Here is a 22,255-nt window from a genome sequence, read left to right on the forward strand (position 1 = left end):
ATTCTTTTTAGAAAATGGTTTTACTTTAGTTCAGATGGATGCATGCTGGGGGGAGGGGGAATCCCCTAAAGAGAATTAGAATTAAATACAGGTAGGTCGTTTTAAGAAAGTGTCTCGTGCATATACCTGAATTTACAAATCAGAAGCACAGGAGAGTTTTCCTGGGAAGAGAAGGATACAGGACAGGTTCTTCAGTGCCTTTTAAGTGGTGGCTGATAGCTTTACAGGAAAGCTGGCAGGAAGGAAGCAAAGAGCAGAGATGAGACGAGAATGGCCTGTGTAGTGGCCACAAGAACCTGCATGTGTGTTTCCAGTGGCGTCATGCGACACCAGCAAGGTGGCTTGCACCGGTTCGTGGCAGGTGTACATGGCACTGTCTGGTGTGTGTGTGTGTGTGTGAACACAGCATAGAAAGGCACCTTGGTTCCATCCAGTGTGGAGCCTGTGGCTCAGAGAGGGCAAGCGGCCAGTGCAAGGCACACACAGAGTGGCAGGCCAGGCCAGAAGGAGCCCCTCCAGCACCCCTCCCGTTCCCTTCGCCTGTTTGCATCTCTGTCATCTGCTCTGGTACATTGACATTTTCTTTTTTTCTAGGAAAAATCAGTTGCCAGTGTCCAGCAAGGCCGATGTTGAGATGGGTGCCCTGCAGCTCGGTAGGTGGGACCGCAGCCGCTGTGCTGTGCTGTGCCTTCCATTTGGAGGTGGTGGGGCTCTCTTCCAGTGGTGTGGGCTCCTTTCTTGCCTCTAACCGCAGGAAGCTTCTCTCTTTTTGGTTGATATCTTCTTGTACCGCCTGTCTTTCCCTCCTAGAGAAATCCTCATACGAAGTCTGCGTTCCTGGGTCCACAAGGGGGCCAGGGGAGCCCCTTCTGCATTTGGAGGTTCTCTCAGGGCCACCCAGAACATACAAAGGTCTTCAGAAGACAGTTCTCAGTCAAAATACCAGTTTAGCTCTGCCTGGGGAAGTCTGTCCTTCTGAAAAATGCGTGTGATTGAGGTGTAAACTATGAACTGTGAGGCGAGCAAGCGCACAACCCTCCAGCGCTCAGCTCAGTGCGTTCTCACGTGGGCATACATCTCTGTAAGTCCGCACGCACTCTTTAGTTTTGAAGCAGCGTCTTTGCCCCTTTCTGTAGTTCTCTGTCCTCCGCAGACTGATGTGATTGCAGGGCTTGGCAAAAGCAGTGACAGAAGAGGGGATAATGCACCAGCACCCAGACGCACGACGCGGGGGTGTGGGTGCCTTTACATTTGCTCTTCTTCTGCGAGCCAACACTTTATCTGTTGGACCATTTTGGCACGTAGAGCTGTTCACTCACTTTCCCTCTCCTCTTAAGCATTTCCTTTCAACCAAAGGAAGAAAGCCTAAGCCCTTCAGCGGTTTCTGGGTGAGGCCTGCGGTCTGATGGCTTTGATGAAGTTGAAAGGCAGGGGTTTGTTTACCCTGCTTAGTTCACTTCAGAGGTAACAGCTCCTTGGTTTTAGTCATCAGGAGTGGCTGGTAGGGGTTGTGCGGCCTACCCAGGAAGGGGCTGCGTTCCGCACGTGGCTGCACTGAAGTGAGCACGGAGCCAGGAAATGCTGGCGTCTGGAGCTTTTCTGTGAAGAGCCTCACTTGAAGATTTTCCACTGAAAGCCACTTCTGTTTGGGCATAATGCGAAGCCATTCCCGGTCTTCAGAGCCCAGCGGGCTTCTATTAGAAGGGAGGCTTTTAGCACATCTCTCAGAACCCAGCACTTTGAAGTGCGTGTGTTTTCCAGAGGGAGGCAGGCCCCTCTTGGCTCGTGGAACAGCTAAGAATTTCAAGGAGAAAAGAGAGCCAGTGGAACCCCGGTCACCAAGAGGAAGGGGAGGGGCTCTGGCGTGGGGACAGGAAGAAGGAGTCCAATTTGGGGAGAGGGACTGCATGTTTTCCCCACCGCAGGTCACGTGGTCCAGTTCAGCAAAGCTGTCTTAGCAGTCACGTGACTGCTGGAAGAAGATGGAGGGCAGGACTGGTGGCACAAAGGGAGAGAGGTGTCCTCCCATAGCAGCCCCGGAAGCACACAGCCCGTGGTTCTCCGCTGCTGCAAGGGGCCTACGAACCAGGTTCTGTGGTGGGTTCCGGAAGTGTCCGTGGCGAGCTGGGATTTAGGCTGGGCTTTGTGGGATGGGAAGGACCTTGCCAAGCGGAGCTGTGAAAGGGGCCACATGGGCCAGCCTGGAGTCCGAGAGAGAGAGATTGGCTGGAGGTGGCCGGCCTGTCGGGGAAGCTGTGGAGCCCGGGGGAAAGGAGGCTGGGGCAGACGGGGGCGGCCCTGAGTGCTGGGCAACAGGGTCTGGCTGCGCACCCTTGGCCAGAAAGGAAGGGTCTGCTGGTGCGCAACGCGTCCAGGGCTGTGTGTTCGGGGCTCGCTCTGGATGTGCGTGGGGGATGGAGTTTAGGAGTAAGAGCCCGGACTTGGGGAGACTGGTGAGGGGGGCTCTTGGAATAGTCCAGAAAAGAGGTAATTGGTCCCCTTCTATATGGGGAAATGCTATGGGTATTTCAAGACTCTGCTCAAATATTTACCTCTCATAGGATACTTCCCTGGCCTTGCAAAGGAAGCCTTGTTTACCTCTCGCCCCCTGCTCTTCAAACCTTCGCACTCCTCTTGTTGGGCACTGATGCTATCTTATCTGTGACGGGCCCTGTCTCCCCCTCTAGGGAGGGGTCTCCTTGAAGGCAGGGGAGATGTTTTAATCTTTACCTCTTCTCTGTCCCGCCTAACCCCTGGCACCTCATGAGTAAAGTGCTTGATGACCAAATAGAAAAATAACGGTGTATTCCTGTGGCAGTGGAGAGAGAAAGGGCGGGGGCGAGGCAGGAGGCATTCCGGGGGCAGAATGGCGTGGAGGCCGGCCCGGCCCGTGGGAGGGGGTGGAGGTCTCAGCCCAGGTCCCTGGTGGAGGGCTGGGGAGATGGAGTCTGTTATCAGAACCGAAGCCTGGAGGGGGGCTGTGTTGGGTGTTCCCAGAAGACAGCTTATAATCAGTAGAACTACCGAAGAGGCACCTGGAAAAAGATGTATACAGGCCTTGTATGTTCTCCTCCAAGGGGTAAATAAAATGGGATGGGAAACAGAACTTCTTGCTTCCTTTCAACCAGATATTTATACCAGGACCTTAAAAATAGCTTCTCAAACCACCGGCATTTGTGGACGGTTGTGTCTGCTTGGCCAGCATGTCACTCGGTAGTGCGTTGTTTTTCCCTTGCATGGCGGTCCCGCCACATCCGGGCCCGAGGCCTGCTATGTGGTCCTGGCCAACGCCCTGGACGGGGGCCAGCACCCCCCTGGCAGAAGCTAGGCGGCTCGCCCTCCTGGGGCCTCCACCCGCTCTGCTCCCCAAGGCCCAGCCTCCACCCTCCAACGTGCCTCAGGGGGCCTGAGTGGAGTGCGTGTCAGCCCTGGCTCCCTCCCAGACAACCTGAGACTAAACAGAAGCCCCCCATAGCCTTAAATATTGCCCCTTCTATTCCCCAGGAACAGTCTGGCCCAAGCATTGCAAGGAGCCCTTCAGGGCCCTGTGGAACTGCTCAGGTGGCTCTCTCCCCCTGTCTCGGGCCTCTGGGGTCTATGGTTGAATCACTTCTGTTCCTCCAGCAATAATTCTTGGTACCAGTCCTTGCAAAGCCTGCCCTCTCCCTCCCTCAGTCCCTCTCTTCGCTCCCTCTCGTCTTTTCTGCTTTGTTTTCCTTTGGCCCCACCCCCTAAACTCCCCCAACCCTCTCCTCCATAGGCAACCATTCTCGTGTATTTAGTCAGTATCTTTGGCTTGTGCATGCCCTTGAAAAATGCGTGATGGTGTTTTGTGTGCATGTGTTTGTCATGGATGTAAATCCCATTGGCTTTCTTACTTTGTCTACCCAACGCCATGTTTTTAAGCCCCTTGCATGTTGCTGGGTGAACATCTGGACTTTATTTCAGGGTATTGTTTGTAAGGCCAGTCACAGGGTGGCTTTTTCAGAGATCCTGAGTATGAAAGGTTCTCATTTAAATCGCAGACTTACTAAAACATTGTTTTTCAGACTAAAAGTGGAATCTGTCTCCTTTTTGGGGGACTGAGCCCCTAGGCATTGACCATGGGCTGTGCCTGCACCTCCCCAAGGGCAGTAAAGGAGGCAGGAGAATAAGATGTAAGGTGTGTCCTGAGGCTGATGGCATTTGGAAAGCATCTCCAGAGGGGTGTGGGGCAGGGGCAGTGACATTTTTATAGCCCCGGACGCACAGGATTATGGGAAAGAATGTTGATATCTCTACAGTGTGATGTGCTTTTCAAATTAGCACTTAATCTTGGGAAAATGGGAAAAAAATCCAGGAGGCTCCCGAGGCTGCCCAGGGAGCGGTCTGCTCAGCCCTGCCGGCCCGACCACCCTGCGTAGCTTTCACGTGGGCCCTTCAGCAGGCGTTCTGGAAAATGGGTGGGTGACGAGAAGGAGCCTCAGCCGCTGGGGAGGCACGGGCTGGCACTGCCAGACTCACGCGGACCCTGTCTGGGCCTCAGTCGCCCCAGCTGTAAGAAGATTGTACCCAGAATGTGACCTAGTGTCCCTTCTGGCTGGAGGTCTGCGGACATCTGGCTGGTAGGAGGGCAGACCAATGAAGAGTCGGCCTGGGTTTTTATCCTGTCTCTGCCACTTGCCATCTGCATGACTGTGGCCCGGTCACCTTCTCTATCCCTCAGTTTCCTCATCTGTAAACCAGGAGGAGGGGTGTGATAATTACTCCCTCAGGGGGCTGTTACAGGGCTGAGGTGATAAAACAGGAGTGGTTAGTAAATGAAAACCACAGCAGTGATCCTCTATTATTATTCTATCAGGAATGGTGGCATTTCCTGGGCTAATTCTGCCTTCTTTATGTTTGGCCTCAGGGGAGAGATCTGTGCCACATGCCCACCTTTCATAAGAAATGTGTCTGAGTGAGGCCTTTTTGGGTGGACTCACTGGCCTGGGCCCCAGGCTGGTTTTTCACTGTGTGCCCACAAGCAGACTTCTCAGGGGGCCTGGAGCCGCGTCCCACCCACCAGCAGCCCTGTGTCAGGGGCCAGTGTGGCATTTGGACAAGGAGCGAGGGCTCTTGTCCTGCCTTTGTTCCTTCTGATGAGGGCCTGGGAGCCCCATAGGTAAGGGGGGTGGTTGGTGGAGGAGCCCGCCTTTCATTCAAAGCGTTGCAGAACTCAACAGTGCCCTGAGTGTTACGCGACTTCATGTTCTGTTCTCTGTGAGTTATGACAAGAGCTCACATGGCCAAGGTTCTCTTTCAGAGGATGTGGAGGATGAATCGATAAGGGAGGAAGTCGTTCTCTCTCCAGTCTCGTCGATGCTCAAGCTTCAAATAGTGTCAAAGCCCATCGACTTCTCAGTGGCAAAGGTAGGTGCCGGCTAAACAGTGTGAGGTGATGCATCTTGATTTGAATGGACATGGATGATGTGATTTGACTCTTCTGGCCCCATCCATTTCACTGTAACCCCTTGGTCACTGTTACAATGGAAATTTGGGTGGGATGTTGAAGAAGCCCTGAAGTGGGAGTCAGGAAGGGGGGCCTCGTCCTGGTGGCCCCCGTCCACCTCCTCCCATCCAGACCTTCCAGGCCTGTTCTTTCGTCCCCGAGCAGCTTCGCCTCACCTGCAACAGGCCTCCTGAGTTGGGATTGTACTGGGGGGACTGTCCTCATTAGGCTGGCCCCGCTCCTACGTGCTTCTCTGGACTCAGGCTGGCCTGCAATGAGGACGCACAGGGAGGTGCTGACAGTTCCTCAGCGCCCCCTGGGTCCGCACCAGGGGTCTCCCAGAAGGACGCCTGGGACCTGAGGGGCAGGTCCCCGGCCTTGGCAGCCTCCGCTGCAGGGGCATCCAGGATTCCTCACCTCTCTGCTGCCAGTCTGCCTCCCCCACCCCCGCCCCCGGCCAGTGAGATGAACTGAGAGAGGGTAAAACTCCTGGGGACACAGCTGACCCCCTCGTCTTCCTGCCCACCAAGGATTTACTCAGCCCAGCGATGCAAAGTCAAAGATTTTTCTAGAGGTTTTCCCTCCCCTTGTCTCCTTTTTTCTTTCTTCTTTGGAAATGGCCAAAGGTCAGATACGAGTCCGTGACCCCGAACCTAGGAAGAGGTGCTCTGGCCGTCTGTGGCCACAGGGCAGTGCTTCTTTGCAGTGGGCGCTCATGCTTTGGGAAGGGTCCTTAGAGGCCCTGGAGGCCACCCAGCAGTAGCATCTCCAAAAGCAGCTGGAGAGCGGAGGCCCACACAGAGGAAAGGCGGGCCTAGGGCCCACGGCACGTGGCAGGTAGCTCACAGCCCTGTGACCTGGCAACTGCGCTGGGCCCCGCTGGCAGCCGTCATTCTGTCGTTAGGAGAGCAGACACGGGCTTAGCCAGGAAGCTCTAGTGCCCTGGGGTTCCAGGCTCTCGGGAAACTCAGTTCACGTACACGGGTGATTGTCGTCGGTGCCTGGAACCAAACCCTGACAGGTGAGCTCTCCCCTCCCTCTCTCCTGTGCTACCAGCCCATGTCCGATGGCAGGTAGACACATGCTGTCACCAAGACTTTCCTTGTACTTAATGAAAAAAAAAATTGGAGGGAAATAATCTGAGTTTGGAGGACAGACCTAACCCAGAGAGGGGTTCTGGGGAGGCGGTGTCAGAATCCACGTGCTGGCTTCTTCAGGGCCCCTGGACACACAGTCCTGGCGGAGAGGCAGGAAGTAGCCGGCAGGCGCAGTGGGCGTCCGGGAGAGGCTCCGCCTTACTGTCCAGGGCCAGTCAGTGGGGAGAGGCTCTGGAGGGTGGGGTTGGGTTGATGGGAGATAAACCATGAGCTCCCTGTCAGCCAGAAGTTTAGAGAAGGCAGAGCTGTGAAAAAATGAGGGGCCGCCTGGGAGGGTTGGGGTGTTCAAGCCAAGGTCTCGGAGGACCACTCATAGGGGATGTTGTAGAGGAGATGTTTACGCACAGTAGGGGGTTGTACTAGTGCGGGGGTTGACAGACTTTTTTCTAAAGGGCCAGGTAGTATATTTTTGGCTCTCTGTCACAACCACTCAACTCTGCCGTTGCCGTGTAAAAGCAAACACTGAAAGTGTAAACAAATGGGCACGGCTGTGTTTTAATAAAACTCTACTTGTAAAACAAGTGTATGTTGGGGCGGGAGTGGGTTTGGCCCGTGGCTTTGCTAAACCTGTGCTGGAGCACCAGTCCTCAAACTCGGCTGCACATGGGACTCACCTGGGAGCTTTTAAAAATACAGACTCTGGAACCTGAAGCCCAGCGTTTCTGATTTAGTCGGCCTGGCGTGCGACCTGAGCGTCGGGACTGTTTGGAGCTCAGTCGAAGATTATCACATGCGGTCAAGGACTTCGAGGTTGCCTTGTGAAACTAAAGCTTTGTGTTTCGAGTTTCCTCTAAGGAACCTAAAAAGGTTTTGGCCTGGGCCAGCACAGGCTGGCTTGGTTTACAGGTGTTCCAGAGGTGAGACCCTCACGGCCGATTTGATCTTTCTTCCAATACGAGAAGAATGGGTTTGCAGACTGAAAAGAAAGTACACAGCCCTGGTGGAGGTGGGTTGCCCTGCTGGGGTCCAGCACCAGCCCTGCGGGGGACACATCCATGGAGCAGTATGCTGTTTATTGTTCAAACAGTCAATATGAACACCTTCTTCTCTTTACAGGACATAAAGACCGTTCTCTTTGGTTCCAGCTTTTGCTGTTTCAATGAGGAATGGAAACTTCAGAGTTTTTCATTTAACGACACGGACTCGTTAAAATACGGCATTGTGCAGAACAAGGCAGGTGGCCCTTAAGTTTCTACCAGACCTTTCTGCGGGCCTGTCGAGGACAGGGGTGGGATGGACCCCCGTTTGGTAAACCATATGGACACTACCTGGGCTTTGCAGTGCCGGCCAGCCACATTTGCCGGCTCTCACCCAGGGCAGGACCTTCACATGTGGCCACCAGAGCGAGGGCTGGGGCAGGGCCCGTCCTGTGAGAGCTGCGTGAGTCTGGAACCCCCCGGGAGGGAGCGGAGCAGGCCCTGCGTCAGGCGGGGGCACTGGAGAGGGGCCCAGGCGGAGCATGGAGAAATGATTTTGCAGGAGAAAGACACTCAAGGCAGGTGGAGCGTGAACAAAGCGGGAATGGGGGTTAGGGGGTGGGGGAGGACAGGGGGAGGCTGTTGGGAGAGTGCAGGGCCTGCAGAAACAGCAGAGGCAGCGACGTGAGGAGCAGAAGCATGTGAGCAGGCCGTGTGATGTGAGACAGGGAGAAGTAGGGAGGCCGTGGCAGGATTTGAACATGGCTCATACCTATTTCCCAAGATGTGCACTTTAAGGGCCAAGAGATCCTCTTAAGTCCCGCAGTTTGACTGGGTTCCATTTCCCAAGCTCCAGGAGCCTCCCCTGCCCCACACTGCCTGGGGGAGGGCCCCAGGACAGCAGCTTCTGTCCCCAGCATGGCCGGGCTCAGCTCGTCTTCTTGCACTCCAAAGTCAAGGGCCCCCACGGCCTGCTGCTCTGACCATCCTGTACGGGTTGACGCCTACAGGGATGAGCTCTGCAAGGCGGCTTCTTAGGCTCACGGGGGGGGGGGACACAGATGTGCCTAATGGCTGCTGAGGCGGGCCGCAGGCTGGGCAGAAGTGAGGTCATAAAAGCAGAGGCTCCCGAAAGGGCTCACGGCACCATGGCAGGTAGCTTGTCACCCTGTGGCCTGGCGACTGCGCTGGGCCCAGCTGGCAGCTGTCATTAAGAAAGCAGACACGGGCTTCAGCCAGGAAACTCTAGTGCCTCTACGTTCCAGGTTCTCGGGAAATTCAGCTCAAATCATTGCCAAAGGGGCTCGCTCCTAGCTGGTACGGTTGGGAAGGGCTTCCTGGAGAAGGAGGCCATCAGGATGGGCCTTGAAGGGTGGGGAGACAATTGGCACCCTCAGCCTGTGGACACGGATACATTTCCCGGGTGACTGGAAACCTATGGTGACGTTCCTGGCTCCATGTCTACTAGTTGGGAAGAGTCACTTTCTCCCCCTTAAACATTGCAGACTTGCCCCTCCCTCTAGTGATGGGTGTCTGCGCCTTTGTCATCCCCTCTCTGGGACTGGGGGTCAGCACTTTGTAGAAGGAGTCACCACGTCAGAGACCCCTGTTTCTGAGGCTGTGGCTTGGAGGGGTCCCCCTGCACTGTCACCTGTGGGCAGCGGCTGGCTCTCGAGGTCACTCCTCACAGGCACTAACTCGTGTCCTTTTTGGCAGGGTGGTCCCTGTGGGGTCCTGGCGGCCGTCCAAGGCTGTGTCCTGCAGAAACTCCTGTTTGAAGGAGATAGCAGAGCTGACCGCGCTCGGTAAGTCACTGCGCATTACCGCCAGTAACTGGCTTGTCCTGAGGCTTCTCCAGAGTGTCCAGAAAAAACAAGCAAGGAAGCGCATGTGTTCCCTGATATTTCCCGTCTTCTGGAAAGGGAAATGGCGGCTGGCTGACCAGTGCAATGGGGGCATGGTCTCATGAAGGCAGGGAGGGTGGCCCCAGGCCGTTCCACATGGTGGCCTCGGGGCTGAGGCCACCCCCGCTCAGTGCAGCAGCTGCCCGGCTGCCGTCCACACGCGTGCCGGCCTGCCGACCCTCCCCCGGAGTCCAGGCCTTGCCTCCCTCTCCACGTTACCTCTCCTCTGCCCGCAGCCTGCCGCACACTCCGGCCAGCCCCACGGAACATCGCTCCCATACCCTCGGCCATTATTTTCCAGCTCACACATTAGGTGTTTCCACATGGGCACCTCGTTCTCATTCTCATTCACTCAGCAGACGTTTCTGGAACATTTCTGTAGAGGCACAAGCGACGCAGAGTCTCTGTTCTCCAGAGATGCTCTGTCAGGTTGGTGGGTGGAGAGGAAGCTGTGATCTTGCATGGGGGGGGGGCGGTGCGGGGAGAGAAGGGCTGGGAAGGTGCTGGCCGGGCCAGGCCAGGGCTGGGCTGCACATCCTCCATGCGGAGGCCGCCTTCTTCCCTTTTCCTCCCTGCGGGCCCAGTTATGAGCTTGTTGTTTCTGTACCTGAAATAGAACATACATACAGAAAAGTGCACAGTCCCAAACTGCGCAACATATATGCATTCTGTTTAATGAATTACCGCCAAACCACATACCCATGGTTACATCATCCAGACTGAAAAAGGAAGTATTTCTGGCTCCCTGGAAGAAGCCTCCCCCCAGCAGATAGCTCCATTCTCTTTCCCGAAGTTGTCATTAAACAGACTCTAACATCACAGTATAGTTTTGCCAGTTCCTGAACTTTCATTAAAAGCACTTGTTTTTTGAACTAGGCATTTCATCACCTTCTTCTTCTTTTTTTTTTTTAAAGCTTAAGTGTTATAAAGACAACAAAGCCTAGCCCTCATTTATTCAGGGTCAGATTCCTGGGAGAGATACCAGTTCCCCAGACGTCTAACCCAGCTTGGTGCAAACTCACGGGCTTCGGTGATTTTTGCCTTAGACAAGTAAGGTAGCTTGTCATGCTTGGCATTTTATAATTTGTCCAATAATGTAATTTGTCTAATTGCTTTAAAAAGTAATAAGGTGTTTTTTGCTCAAGCCAGAGATGCTAACTATAAGCACAGTGACATCTCACTTGTCTTTGTTCTCTAGCCCTGCCCCTGCCCCATCCTCCCAGGTGCATCTACTGCTATTTGTACCTGTGCGGGACCTTCCCCATGGCCTGCCCTCCGAGGCCAGCCCAGCCAAGCGTGGGCAGGCTTGCGTTTCTGTCGTGGGCAGAGACCCTGCTGCTGACCCTGCGGAGAGGCCAGCACAGTGCGCTCCGTGTGCAGGAGCGCCCCTGACTGCCTGCAGGTGTGCTCAGTGCAGGGGGTCCGGCTGCCCCCCGGGGCAGGGACTCCTGCACACACATGTCCCCAGCAGCTCACTTCCCTCCTCGCACTGCAAGGAGGCATGCAAGGAGGACTTAGCAGGCGCTTAGAGGGAGGCGGGGCTCAACGAGGCCTCTGTGGCCTTGCCCTCTTGGCACCTACAATAGAATGTGAGGGCCAGACAAACAGACAGGAGGTTACAGGGGATACACAGGATGCTAAGGTTCACCCGGACGTGAATCGGGTCGGCCAGGCGTGCTGGAGGCCTGCCATTGTCCTCTTACGGAGATCTGGAGAATGAGCAGGACTGCTGATTCCTCTTCACACACACCCTCGCACATGCTCGTTCCTTCCTCAGTTTCCCCTTCCCTGCCCTCCAGGCCCTGCGTGCTGGCTCCTCGCTGCACGGAGGCCATGACTTCAGGGAGGCCCTCCCAGGCCTGCCCCCAAGTCCCCCTGCCCCGCATCGGTGCCCTGTCCATCCACATCGCCGTCACGGTCTGCCCACAGCTGCCGTCCCAGACCAGCCCCCTGAGAACATGGGCCTTCCTGGGCTGCCTGGTTCACAGCCTGCCCCTGGCATCCAGCCCCAGGCCTAGCCCGCAGGGTTTTTGTTAATGAACGCATAGACGCAAGCATGGTTGTCCAGGCTAACAGGGAGGGGAACGGTGTTCCAGTAAGGAGGGCAACATGTTCTGGGCCCAAGGACAGGAGAACAGGGCCGGGAGAGGAGCCGAGAGTGGCCCAGGGTGGCCAGGGCAGAGTTTGGAGGGGTTGGGTGAGACCGGGGCTGGCAGATGGCTCAGGGCCAGGCTGCCGGAATGGCCTTGGGGCCTACCGGCCTGCTCAGGTCAGGTCTTGGCCTTGGCCCTTGTGGGAGATGCCCTACAACTCATTTCAGCTCTGTGCTCCTTCAGACCTGCTTTTGAACTTGGACTCTGGACTTTTGGGAGAACTTGTGGATTGTGTTCCGGTAGTCCAGACACGGGTTTATGTTGGTTTCAAAAAGGGCTGCATCTGCCTGGGGCACTGGGCAGGACTGGCTCCTTACTGCCCGCCCTGTGTGCTCACTGCGGGGACGTGAGAGCCCCTGGCACCTGGCACGCCCTCGCAGTAGAGTCCGCTCTCCACACCAGGGCCAAGAGCCAGGGCTCAGGAGGCAGAAAGCCACCCAGATCGGAGGGCCATGATGGGCTGAGGCGGGGGAAAGAAAACCGCCAGCTGGGGGAAGTGAGGCTCTCACCCCACTGCCTCCTGGCCGGCTGCTGGCCGAGCGTGGGCTCAGGCCCAGCTTCTTTGGGCATGTGTCTGTCTATTTAAACTCTGGTTAGAAGGAGAGCCCTGCTGAGGCTCCGCTGGGAGGTGTGGGCGCAGCCTTGGCCTCCGGGCCCCCTGTCTGTTGGGACCCTAGGACAGGGGTTAGGGCAACCCGGACCGGAGGCCCTTGGAGGCCAGAGTGTTGGGTCAGAGGCGGGGCCTGGGGGCACGGGTAGGGGGGGCACAGGGAGAAGAGGGAGGAGGTGCTGCTGGCTGCTGGGCGCTCTGTGCAGGGCTGTGCCTGGTGGGAAGGAGCCCCACACTGGGGCAAGGCTGCCTGCTGGCCAGGCCCCCTCCCCCAGGGAGCATCCACAGAGAAGCTGCAGGAGAGGGACCTCCCCTGTCTTTGGAGTCCCACAGCTGCGGTGCTCCCTGCACACCGTCCCCCTCTGCCCCAGTCCTGTCCGCTGCACTGCTCCCCACGCATGTTAAGCGAAGCGGCCACTTGCTGCTCCCGTAGACCACAGAGCAGGCCTGAGGGCGAGCATTCCTCACACCCACGGAGAGGGTGGAGCAGAGGCTTGGCCCCATGCCCTGGGCTCGCTCTTCCAGCTGGGGCTGCTGAAAACATCTCGGGGGGGGGCTCCCAAAGAGGTGGCTCTGAGGAGGACTAGCTCAGGGAGGCCCTGGGAGTGATGGGCCGTGGGCTGGCTTTGTGGAGATGGGCTTTGGGGCTGCAGGGAGCCTAGGGCTGGGAGGGGAGAGCCTACCGGGGTTCAGGCTACAGCCTGGGTCAAGAAAGGGCAAAGGGAGTGAGGGGCTGGTGACGGGGGAGGGAGGTGCGAGCCAGCGAGGGCAGCGTCTGAGCTGGTGCTTTGCTGAGGCGACGCCCTGCAGGGCAGAGGCCACGGGAAGTTGCCTTTGCCAAGCTGGCGTCATGCAGCCTGTAGGTGTCCTGCTGAGGCTGGGGACAGTGCCCAGCTCTGTGCTCCGTGGACTGTCCCCAGCTTGGGGGTGATAAAGAAGAGCGCGGGACTGGGGCCTAGAGACCTGAAGGTGTGGGCGAGCCGGGCCTCACGCTCTCCGTTGCTGAGCCTCTGCCCTGCCTGAGAATGACTGTGCGCACGGAGTCCTTGTGAAGCATCAAGGGCTGTGCGAGCGAGTAGAACTATGGGCGTCGCCTTCCGTGGTACATGTGGGGAAACCGAGGCCCAGAGAGGCCCGCTGCTTGCCCGGGGACACACCTGGCTTCCACGGCAGAGCAGGCCTGGCACGTGACGCCCTGTCACTCGCACACACTGCTGTGCCCTAGAGGAGCCTTGGCAATGGGAGGGTCTGGGAGGGGCTGCGCTGGGGGACTCCAGCGTCAGGAGCCTGAAACTGCCCCCACCCCATGGCCTCTCAGTGACCGACAGCTGGCTTGGTGTTTTATGAAGGGCTTCTCTGCAGAACCTCCTCTTTTGTCCTCATTTGGAAAAAATCAATACCAAAGAGTACAGAGAATAATACCGCAAATACCTAGGGACCCGCTGTCTCATCCACATAAAGGGTGACACTGCAGGGACCTCTCTCAGTCCCCAGCTTCTCTGGTTTTATTTCTTCAATGTTAATATTGATTGATTGGGCCATTGATGTTCTTCGCGGGCCATGTATGCTTGTTTGGGTTTGAAGATTCAGAGTTCACGTTGACTCTGAAATTCCAGGATGTCAGAAATGACTCAACTTCAAAAAAAAATCGGGCACACTCCTGACTCTTCAGGAACACCTGGCACAGCACACCTCGGCAGTGACGGCAGCTGGTGAGCTCTGGGGGGGCTCCTGGACCCAGGGACCGAGGGGCTCCATGTGTACCATCCTGGGCTGTCTCTGCTGGGCCAGCGGCCTGGGCGGGGGCCCCCTCCTCGCTCTCTCCCCTCTCTCGCCTCCCGACTGGTGGGGGAACAGTTCCGTGAAAGCCGCCCTGAGGATGTGACTGTGCCCTCCAGTGAAGTCATGCCGAAATAAAGGCTTCTTGGCAGGGGCGGTGTTTTTTCTGCAGTGCTGTCTGGCCTCATGAAGGCTCATTCCATCAGGCCGGCAGCTGGCCTCTCTTCAGTTGGGGAGGACAGAGCCCGGCAGCGGGACTGGGGTTTTTCCACTAGGGGAACGGTTGTGCAGGTCATTCAGCTGGTGGGAAGAGAAAGGCGATGAGCCACATTGTCCTGCAGGTCTAGACAGGGCTGCAGACAAGGACCCTGTCCCCTTGCCTTCACTTCTCTGAAAATGGGGGTTCTGAGGCCCAGAGAAGGAGGGGCCCTTGCCCAAGACTCCTCCAGACACTGGGAGCAGATCCGTCTGGGAGCCCAGGCCCAGTAGCCCCCAGGCCAGCTTCCTTCCCCGCCCCAGCAGCCTTTGACTGTAAGAGGCTGCAGGTGGATGAACCGGCCGCCGTTCCTTGCCAGCTTCCCTCCGGGTTTTCTATAAACTCAGACCAATCCAGCATTTTTAAGGTGATTAGGGTAGAGACGTCTTGGAAAGACTTGGATGATGTAGGCAAACGTGGAGTGAATTGTCTCCCCACTTCCACCCCATCCCCAGGCAAGTGTCTGTCCCCTGCGCCCCTCCTGGGGATTAGACTCTGAGAGAAGCTTCTCTTGGTTAGGAGCCGACCAGGTGCGAGATGCACGGTAGGGGTTTGATAAGTGTGTGTCTGGCTGCTCAAGGTAATGCAGGACCATCCTTGTCCCCGAGGTATGGCCAGTGAAGGCACACGCCGAGTTATTTGGGGATGGTGGAGCAGGCGACTGAACACATCACCTCCTTCCTCTTGATTTTCCCGTGTGCCCCAGGGCCAGTTAAATGGCAGGATGGTCAGGCTGGAATGATGCTCAGAGGCACCTGGCCAGTGCCCCATTCATAGGTGTGAGGTGAGAGTCAGCGAGGGCAAGGGGCCTGCCAAGGCCTGGGCGCCAGGGGTGGAACCCAGGCCTGACCCTGCCCTTTCCCCTCCCCACGGTGCTTTCTGGAAAGCTGTGTCTCACATGACCAGCTGGAGGAGGCTCAGGGAAGGATGGAGAGACTGGAAAAGTGATTAAGTGGAAGCCTGGGAAAGAATGAGGACTTTCATGTAGAAACACGGGAGCTCAGAGGGTCCGTGACTGGGAGCACGGTGCCTGCGAGACGGGCTGGCAGGCCAAGGGAGGCTGGTTCTCAGAGCCAAGCGAGCCAGGCAGTTGGTTCCCTTTCCCCAGTTCTCCTTCCTCCCTGAATGCTGTTTTAAGTTTTCTGATTTTTACTGAGTGATTTGGAGTGAATTGTTCAGTCTCAGTGCCTCAGCGTTCCCATTTTGAAAAGGAGATCCTAGTACCTTCCTCCTTCGTAGGGCTGTTTTCACGGTTAATGAAAGTGCAACTCTCCAGGGCCCTGGAAACGGGAAGCGGGAAGAAGCGTCTGCATTCAGCCGGCTCCCCTCCTCCCTCTCATTCCTGTCACCCACCAGGGGCCTCTTGGTCACCCTTCTTTTTTTTTCCCCCCCCGTCAGTGATCTCTCTGCCATTTTTGGCACCGATGACTGCCCATCCTTCTCACAGTCCTATCGTTCTTACTGCTCCCCCCAGTCCTTGGCCACCGCCCTGCCCTTCCTGTCCTCTCCCTGGGCAATCTTAGTCACTCCAAGTGCCAAGGAGCCCTCAGGTGCTGGTGGCTCGTACGCCTATCCGCCTATCCTCAGCCCATCCACTCCTCGGGCCTTCAGACGTGTTCGCCACCTTTGCCTGGGTCTCCCATGTCCACCTCTGACCGCCTCCCCCAGCGCTGATCCCCAACCTGTGCTCTTCATCCCAAATCCTTCCTCTCCCTCCTCCCCACACTCTCTGACTTCTAAGTCACTGGCCAGGCAGGCCCCAGCCCGCACCTGTGGTCTCATTTCCTTATGGCTGGGAGGGGCGAAGACCACTGCTTGCACAAGCTGTTGTCTCTGGGGGTCCAGGGGTCCGACTGGGCATGGCGGGATGGGGCAGCGCCTCGCCTTTGCCCAGGATGGCTTTCTTTCCTTGGACGGCAGCAGGTCTGGGGCCCATCTTCTCGGCCTCCTGGGCGAGCAGGACACACCACGGTTTCTTACCCGCACCCCAGGGCCAGCCCTGCTCCAGGCCCCTGTGCTTCTCCTCCAACCTCGCCCAGGGCCCCTCCCTCAAGGCCCTTCCCAGGGTCCTAACCTGAGGAGGTACCTCCCAGGCTCTGCAGGAGCCCCTCTGAGTGGCGTAGGAAAGGACAGGTCCTCTGCCACAGGGCTGCGCTGTCCCTAGTTTGTGTCCCCCTAGACATAAACGCATGTCCTTTTCCACCCTCAGGCAGCTGCAACCTTCAAATGCCCACAGGACCCACTGCCTGGCCCTGGCCATCGCGGACATTTTGTGGCGGGCCGGCGGCCGTGAGAGAGCCGTGGTCACACTGTAAGTGCTTCCCGGGGCTGTGCTGCTGCCACTCGGCCTTGGGCTGGCCTCGCTGTGGGCGGGCTGGCTGCGTGTTGTCAGGATAAGGACCTGCCTGTGTGCCCCCCAACGCCCTGCCATGCACCCAGGCTGGGACCAGCCCAGGGGGTCCGCCCGATGCACTGGCAGCCCGCCCTGTGAGACACGGTCGGATCTGCCCTGCCTCCCTCCTGGGGGAGCCCCAGGAGACAGAACCTGCCCGAGAAGACCTCTGACCCGGGCAGCCTGCTCTCCTGACCCGGAAGCCTCAGAGAAGAGCTTGTCAGTTGACCCAGTCATGCCCCGATTGGTACCCTCTCCCCAGTCCCCAAAGCTCACTCAGTGTGCTCTGTCACTTGGGTTCCTGTTCCTTTGAGGAGGGGACTCAGCGGGAGCCTTTTCTCTGCTACCTCCTTCCTGCTCCAGGAGAAGGGGGCTGCCCTCATCCTCAGTGTGCCCAGAGGTGGCCAGCTGGCTTCAGCGAGAAGCATGCCCCGCCCGGCCACGTGGCCAAGCTTCAGTGAAGGGGTACCTTTCTCAGCGCTGCAGCTTATTGGCTGTGTGACCTTGGGTGACCCACTCAGCCTCTCTGTGCTGCATCTGTTTACTCACCTGGAAAATGGGGCAGATGATGATTACATCATATGGCCATTATTACAGGAGAATTAATGAGTCAATGTAAATAAAGTGATGGATAATGATAATATTATCTATCAGCTTAAATCATACACCCATGTAAATAAATGATAAATAACAATTGTGGAGTGCTCAGGACAACGTGTGGCACGCACTGAGTGCCACGTCAGTAGGTGCTGTCTTCATTACTCTTATTGTTCCTGTGGAGTGCTGGTCCTTGGTACCCAGGCTCTAGTTAACTTATTATCCTTGGCTCTTAGGATCTGCCTGGCAGTCCTGAGAGCAGACGGGGCAAAAACTTTGTTTCTTCCTGTTTTACAGACTAAGAAAAGCAGCCCAGAGAGGGGCAGTGGCTGGTCTAAGGCCACACAGCCTGCTAAAGGCACAGCGGGCCCCAACCCCACGCCCACCTTCTAGTCCATGTCTGGCTGGGCCGACGGGTTCGGTGGGCGTCTCCGAGAGGCCAGAGGCCAGAATTTCTGATGTGCCCGAATGCGAGGGGCAGGGCAGCATCCCTGTGTCTGGGGACGTGTTTGTCGGTTGCGGGTGACAGGCAGGCTTCCTCCCGGCAGGCCCTGGGCTCGGCCTCCCCACGCTCTCGTTCTGCTGTCCTTCTCCATTCCCTTTTTATTCTCCCTCCTGGCAGTGGCACTCCCCGGACCAGCCGGCTGGGGAAAAATGAGAACGCCTTGGCGCCCTCCTTTCCCCTGAGCCACCCCTCATTTGTCCTCATTTAATGGCACATGTGGTTTTGCCCTGGCTCAGGGTCGCGTCTTCTTTCCATGCACAGGACTCATGCATCTCTGTTTCCTTTTTAGGGCTTCGGGAACACAGCAGTTCATTCCAACAGGGAAATACAAAGCAGATGGAGTCTTAGAAACAGTACGGCTTTCTGGAAAATTATCACGCAACCCTTGGCTTTGTTTGGGCCCGGTCTCCTTTCATATAAGTAAATCCTTCCGCTGCCAGGGAGGGGCCAGCCCTCCCAGTGGTCCCGGCCAGCAGACACCCCTACCTGGGACTGGGGCGGGCAGAGGTGGGGGCTTTGGGGACGGGCTCTTGCCAGACTGGCTTTATGGCCAAAAAGCGGCTGATGGGCGGCCTGTGATGTCGAGGTTGTGCCGTCCCCAAGTTGCCCCGGCAGCCCCGCGTACTGCGAGGCGGCCACGCACGCCGCCTCCAGTTACCCTTTTCATGTCCTTGCGGGGCTTGTTTTGAGAGAGGGGTGAGGGTGGCGGAGAAGGGAGAGGGAGTTGGAAGGTGTGGGAGAGCGTCGGCAGGACCAAGCGTTGGCCACCAAACCAGACCTAAGGAAGGCGAAGGAAGGGAGAGGAAATGCGAGACGGCCGACAGTACAGAAATAGTGACTTTCCCCGTTAACCTGCTTCACACTGAGGATTTGTGAGCAGTGAAGCAGTTGATCTCTTCACGGAGGATTTTTGCTTCACCTAGTTTGTGTCATCTGACCTGGACCTGAGTGCCCCCAAAGGGTCTCACTTTGCTGGGTGTTTTCTCTAAGAGTGATTCTTCCTGGCCTGCCTGAGAAAACTAAAGCCCCTCATATCTGCTGCTTCCCAGTGGGCTCAGGACACTGCCCGCTGGGCTTAACGCTGGCCTGGACGGCGGTTTGGATGGGACACCTGCCCCACAGTGCCCCCCCACCCAGACTCCCCCTGGTGCTTCTCAGAGCCCCAGGGCTCGGGCGGGTCACCCTGTGCATTTGTGTCTCCTCAGCTCATGCTCCACACTTTGACCTGCTACGAGGAACTGGTAGCTTTTCTGCAGCAGAGCATCCATCAGGTATGCACAGAGGTGTAGTTTGGGGGCCGTCACTGTTAAGCCTTCGGCTGTGTTTGCAGCAGAGATGCTGGTGAAACGGGGGGTGGGGGGAAGGGGCTGGGAAGGAGCTGGTGCTGGCCCTGGGTACCACGGCCGAGGGCAGTGGGCGATTTAGGCTGGAGAAGGATACACTTGGGGAGCAGGGATCCAGCCACTGCCATTGCATCCTTGAGGGCTGGCTCTGGCTGCAAGGTATGGATGCTGCCACAGTGCGGGGGGCTGCAAGGGGGGGCGGAGCAGGGTCCGAGTGAAGGGAAGCAGTAACGGGCAGTGGTTATGAGAACTCAGTGTTGGTCCAGGGGGAAGCCGCCGCCTCCAGGTGCAAGGAACCCTTTGTGGGTGCCTGGGGCCCAGCAGCTGCAGGGGAGGTGACGGGGGTGTGGATTCCTGGGCTGGCTCGGAGGCATGGGCACTGGAGGGAGCCTGGGCACTCGGTGCAGGCCCTCACACGGGGTCCTGGGAGGCAGGGCAGGGTCAGGCAAAGCGCCCGGAGTCCCCCGTCTGCCGGTGGCGATGTGTGTGCCCACTGCTGGCAGTGAGAGGGGGCGGGACCTGGCCAGGCTGGGAGCAGCATGGTCAAGGGCTGAGGGCTTTCGATCTGGGCCGTGGCTCGTGGCTGTGGAGGACGGCAGGAGCCAAATGCTCCAGGGGTAGAAAACATCGTCTCTGGAGCCTTCGGCCTGGATTTGCATTTAGGATAGAGCCAGCAGGAACTCTGTGGCCTTGGGCCCCAGTTTCCTCACCTGTACACAGGGGCAGTGATAGCCATGCCTGCCTCAGAGCAGCAGGCAGAGGGCCCAGCTCGACATTCCCAGGGTTGGTGGTGTTCCTCATGGGTGTCACGATCACCACTGTCATAGTTACGTAAGGCAACCTTGAGACAGGCCACGGATAGTCACACAGAAAGGAGAGGGAAGCCTAGCAGAGGGAGGGTGCAGAGTGGTCCAAGGCCAGAGACTGCTGGCCCCTGAGAGCCCCAGCGGCACGACCTCGCCATTCTGACGTCTGTGTGTCAGCCGAAGGGAGGAGTGCGCCAAGCCGCCCTGGTGGGTGCGGGCGAACTCTCCGGGCCTCCCCTTTGCCTTTCCTCCAGCCTCCGGGCTGCGGGCTCTGCTCTTGTAGGCCCTGGAGAAGGCACCAGAAGGTTTGGTGGTGAGCCTGGAGGGTGGGAGAACTTGCCGGATGTGGGAGCAGGCTGGACACACCTGTGGTCACAGTCCCACTCCTGGCACAAATCACCAAAGACTGGGACGTGTCCTGGCCCTCACAGCACAGAGGCCCTTTGGGCAGAGAAGTGGGACCTGCTGAGACCATGGGAGGCAGGAGGGTGGTCACTGGGCACTGGTCCACCTGAAATCCTCACCCTCAGAGCTGTCGCCTGGCTTGGGTGCCCAGGCTGGGGCGCTGCCTCTCCGCACTGGCCGCTGTGTCCGGGGAGTGGGCTGTGTGTGGGAGGGGCCCTGATGTGGGGGCATCCCTGGCCTAGGTGTCAGGAGCCTCAGGCTGGCTGTCATTTGCTGCCTGTCCCCACCTCTCTCTGGCTCTTCATGAGCATAACCCAGTGGGTCACCTGGCCCCGGGCGGCCACAGTGGCCTGTAGCAGAGGCCTGGGGACCTTGGTTACATGTGGCCTTAGGAAAGTCACTCATCTGGAAAATGGAAGGTGGAGCAATTAGTAGGTAGCTTCCACGTCTTTACCATACGAGACCAAGGTTCTTAAAGAAGGAACGTAAATTCAGGGGAAAGAATGTCTTCCAGGTTAAGTACCAGGCGCTCTGCGTAAGCAGGAAGGAAGCCGGGCGGAAAGGCGCTCCCCGAGGGCTATGGTGGTAGAGCCGCGTGCCTGAGAAGGGCACAGCCTGCTAAAGAGAGGGGCCCAGCGTGCGTCGGTTGACCTGGGAGGCCAGGCTTGCGTTGTCGGGTGAAGTAGATCCTGCAGCTGCCGAGGCCAGGAGAGGGAGGTGACCCGTGAGCCTCCCGGGGGGCAGAGGAGGGGTCCTGGGGTGACCGATTCCATGACCCAAGCCTCTGAGGCCCCTGCCCTGCCTACTGATGGCCCCTGGGCGACCCCTCAGGACCAAGGTCTTCTGCATCCTTGAGTGTAAGATGGGGCCTTTCCCCCTCCTTGGACGGTACCCCCAGGGTGTCTAGGAAGCCCAAGCAAAACAGCGCTTGTGAATGAGGTTCAGAGCGTGAGGCCTGTGCTGGGGCGGGGGCCACCTCCCTTCTGTCAGCCTCTGGGCGCAGAACAGCCCCCACCTCGCCCTCCCTGGGCCCGGCACACGCGGTCGATAGCTGGCCCTCTCTCTGGGAGGCGTGTTTCCCCCGCAGCCTAATTCATGTTTTTGCTGGAAGCCGTTGAGCTGCCTCAGCACTACCCTCAACAAATTCATTTTTCATGGCCTGGGCCTAAGAGGGCTCCCTCGTGCCAGGCCTGGAAGTGAACACTGAACCACCTCTGCGGAAAATAAATAGCCTCCCTGCTGTGTTTTCATTACCGCTCACCCTCGGGGCGAGGTGTCTGGCTGGCCCCCGTGAGCTGGGGCGGGGTGGGGGCTGCCTCGGCCCCTGCCTCCGACTGGGGTTCCTGGGTGGGCGCAGGTCTCTGCAGGCCCGAGCAGCGTGGGGAATGGCCCCTTCTCTCCAAGCGGGGCCAGATGTTTTTCCAGACCCTAACAGTGCTCTCTGGCCTTTCAATGCCGGCATCTGGCTTTGTGGTCTCCCATGTCTTGGCAGCTTGAATTTGATGAGATCATTTTAATAATTTTATTTTATTTTTTTAAGAAAATGGGATGCTGGTGTCATTCAGGCATGTCCCAGCAAGGGCCAGAAGCCCAGGCAAGGGTCACTTCCCCACCATCTGTAGTGCCACCTGACCAGTCCCCACAGAAGCCCAGACCAGGGCTCGTGCGAAGGTCCCCCGGCGGGTGTCCCAACACCCCTGACAGAGGCTGGCTCGGCAGTAACAGCGGTGCCTCACTTTTCCAGGGAGCTAGGGCTTGCAGGGTCCCTTACTTCACCGCAGTCCTGCAAGTTGCAGGCACGACGTGAGGGGAAACCGGCGAGAAGGTGCCCTGGCTTCCTCGGGACTGTGTGCGCGTCCTGGCAGAAGTCGGTAGGCATTTCAGAAGGGGAAACTGAGGCTGAGAGGGCTTTGCCACTCGCCAAGGCAACATGCCAGTCCACGGTCAAGCTGCGACAAGGG

The 22,255-nt window shown here is 57.8% G+C and overlaps 1 protein-coding gene across 1 annotated transcript in view; it reads left to right on the top strand.

Moving 5' to 3' along the window:
- The window catches only part of MINDY4 (MINDY lysine 48 deubiquitinase 4), a 94,502-nt gene that overhangs the window by 39,755 nt on the left and 32,492 nt on the right, over positions 1–22,255 (top strand). Inside the window, exons 6-12 of the mRNA XM_054571333.1 lie at positions 595–653; positions 5,285–5,391; positions 7,684–7,800; positions 9,261–9,349; positions 16,456–16,557; positions 18,030–18,093; positions 18,946–19,011. Coding sequence (XP_054427308.1) covers positions 595–653; positions 5,285–5,391; positions 7,684–7,800; positions 9,261–9,349; positions 16,456–16,557; positions 18,030–18,093; positions 18,946–19,011 — 604 coding nt within the window. The remainder of the gene's footprint in view (positions 1–594; positions 654–5,284; positions 5,392–7,683; positions 7,801–9,260; positions 9,350–16,455; positions 16,558–18,029; positions 18,094–18,945; positions 19,012–22,255) is intronic.

Source organism: Pteronotus mesoamericanus, unplaced genomic scaffold, assembly GCF_021234165.1.
Source record: "Pteronotus mesoamericanus isolate MK-2021 breed Mesoamerican mustached bat unplaced genomic scaffold, CSHL_Meso_final contig_220, whole genome shotgun sequence".
Lineage (NCBI taxonomy): Eukaryota > Metazoa > Chordata > Mammalia > Chiroptera > Mormoopidae > Pteronotus > Pteronotus mesoamericanus.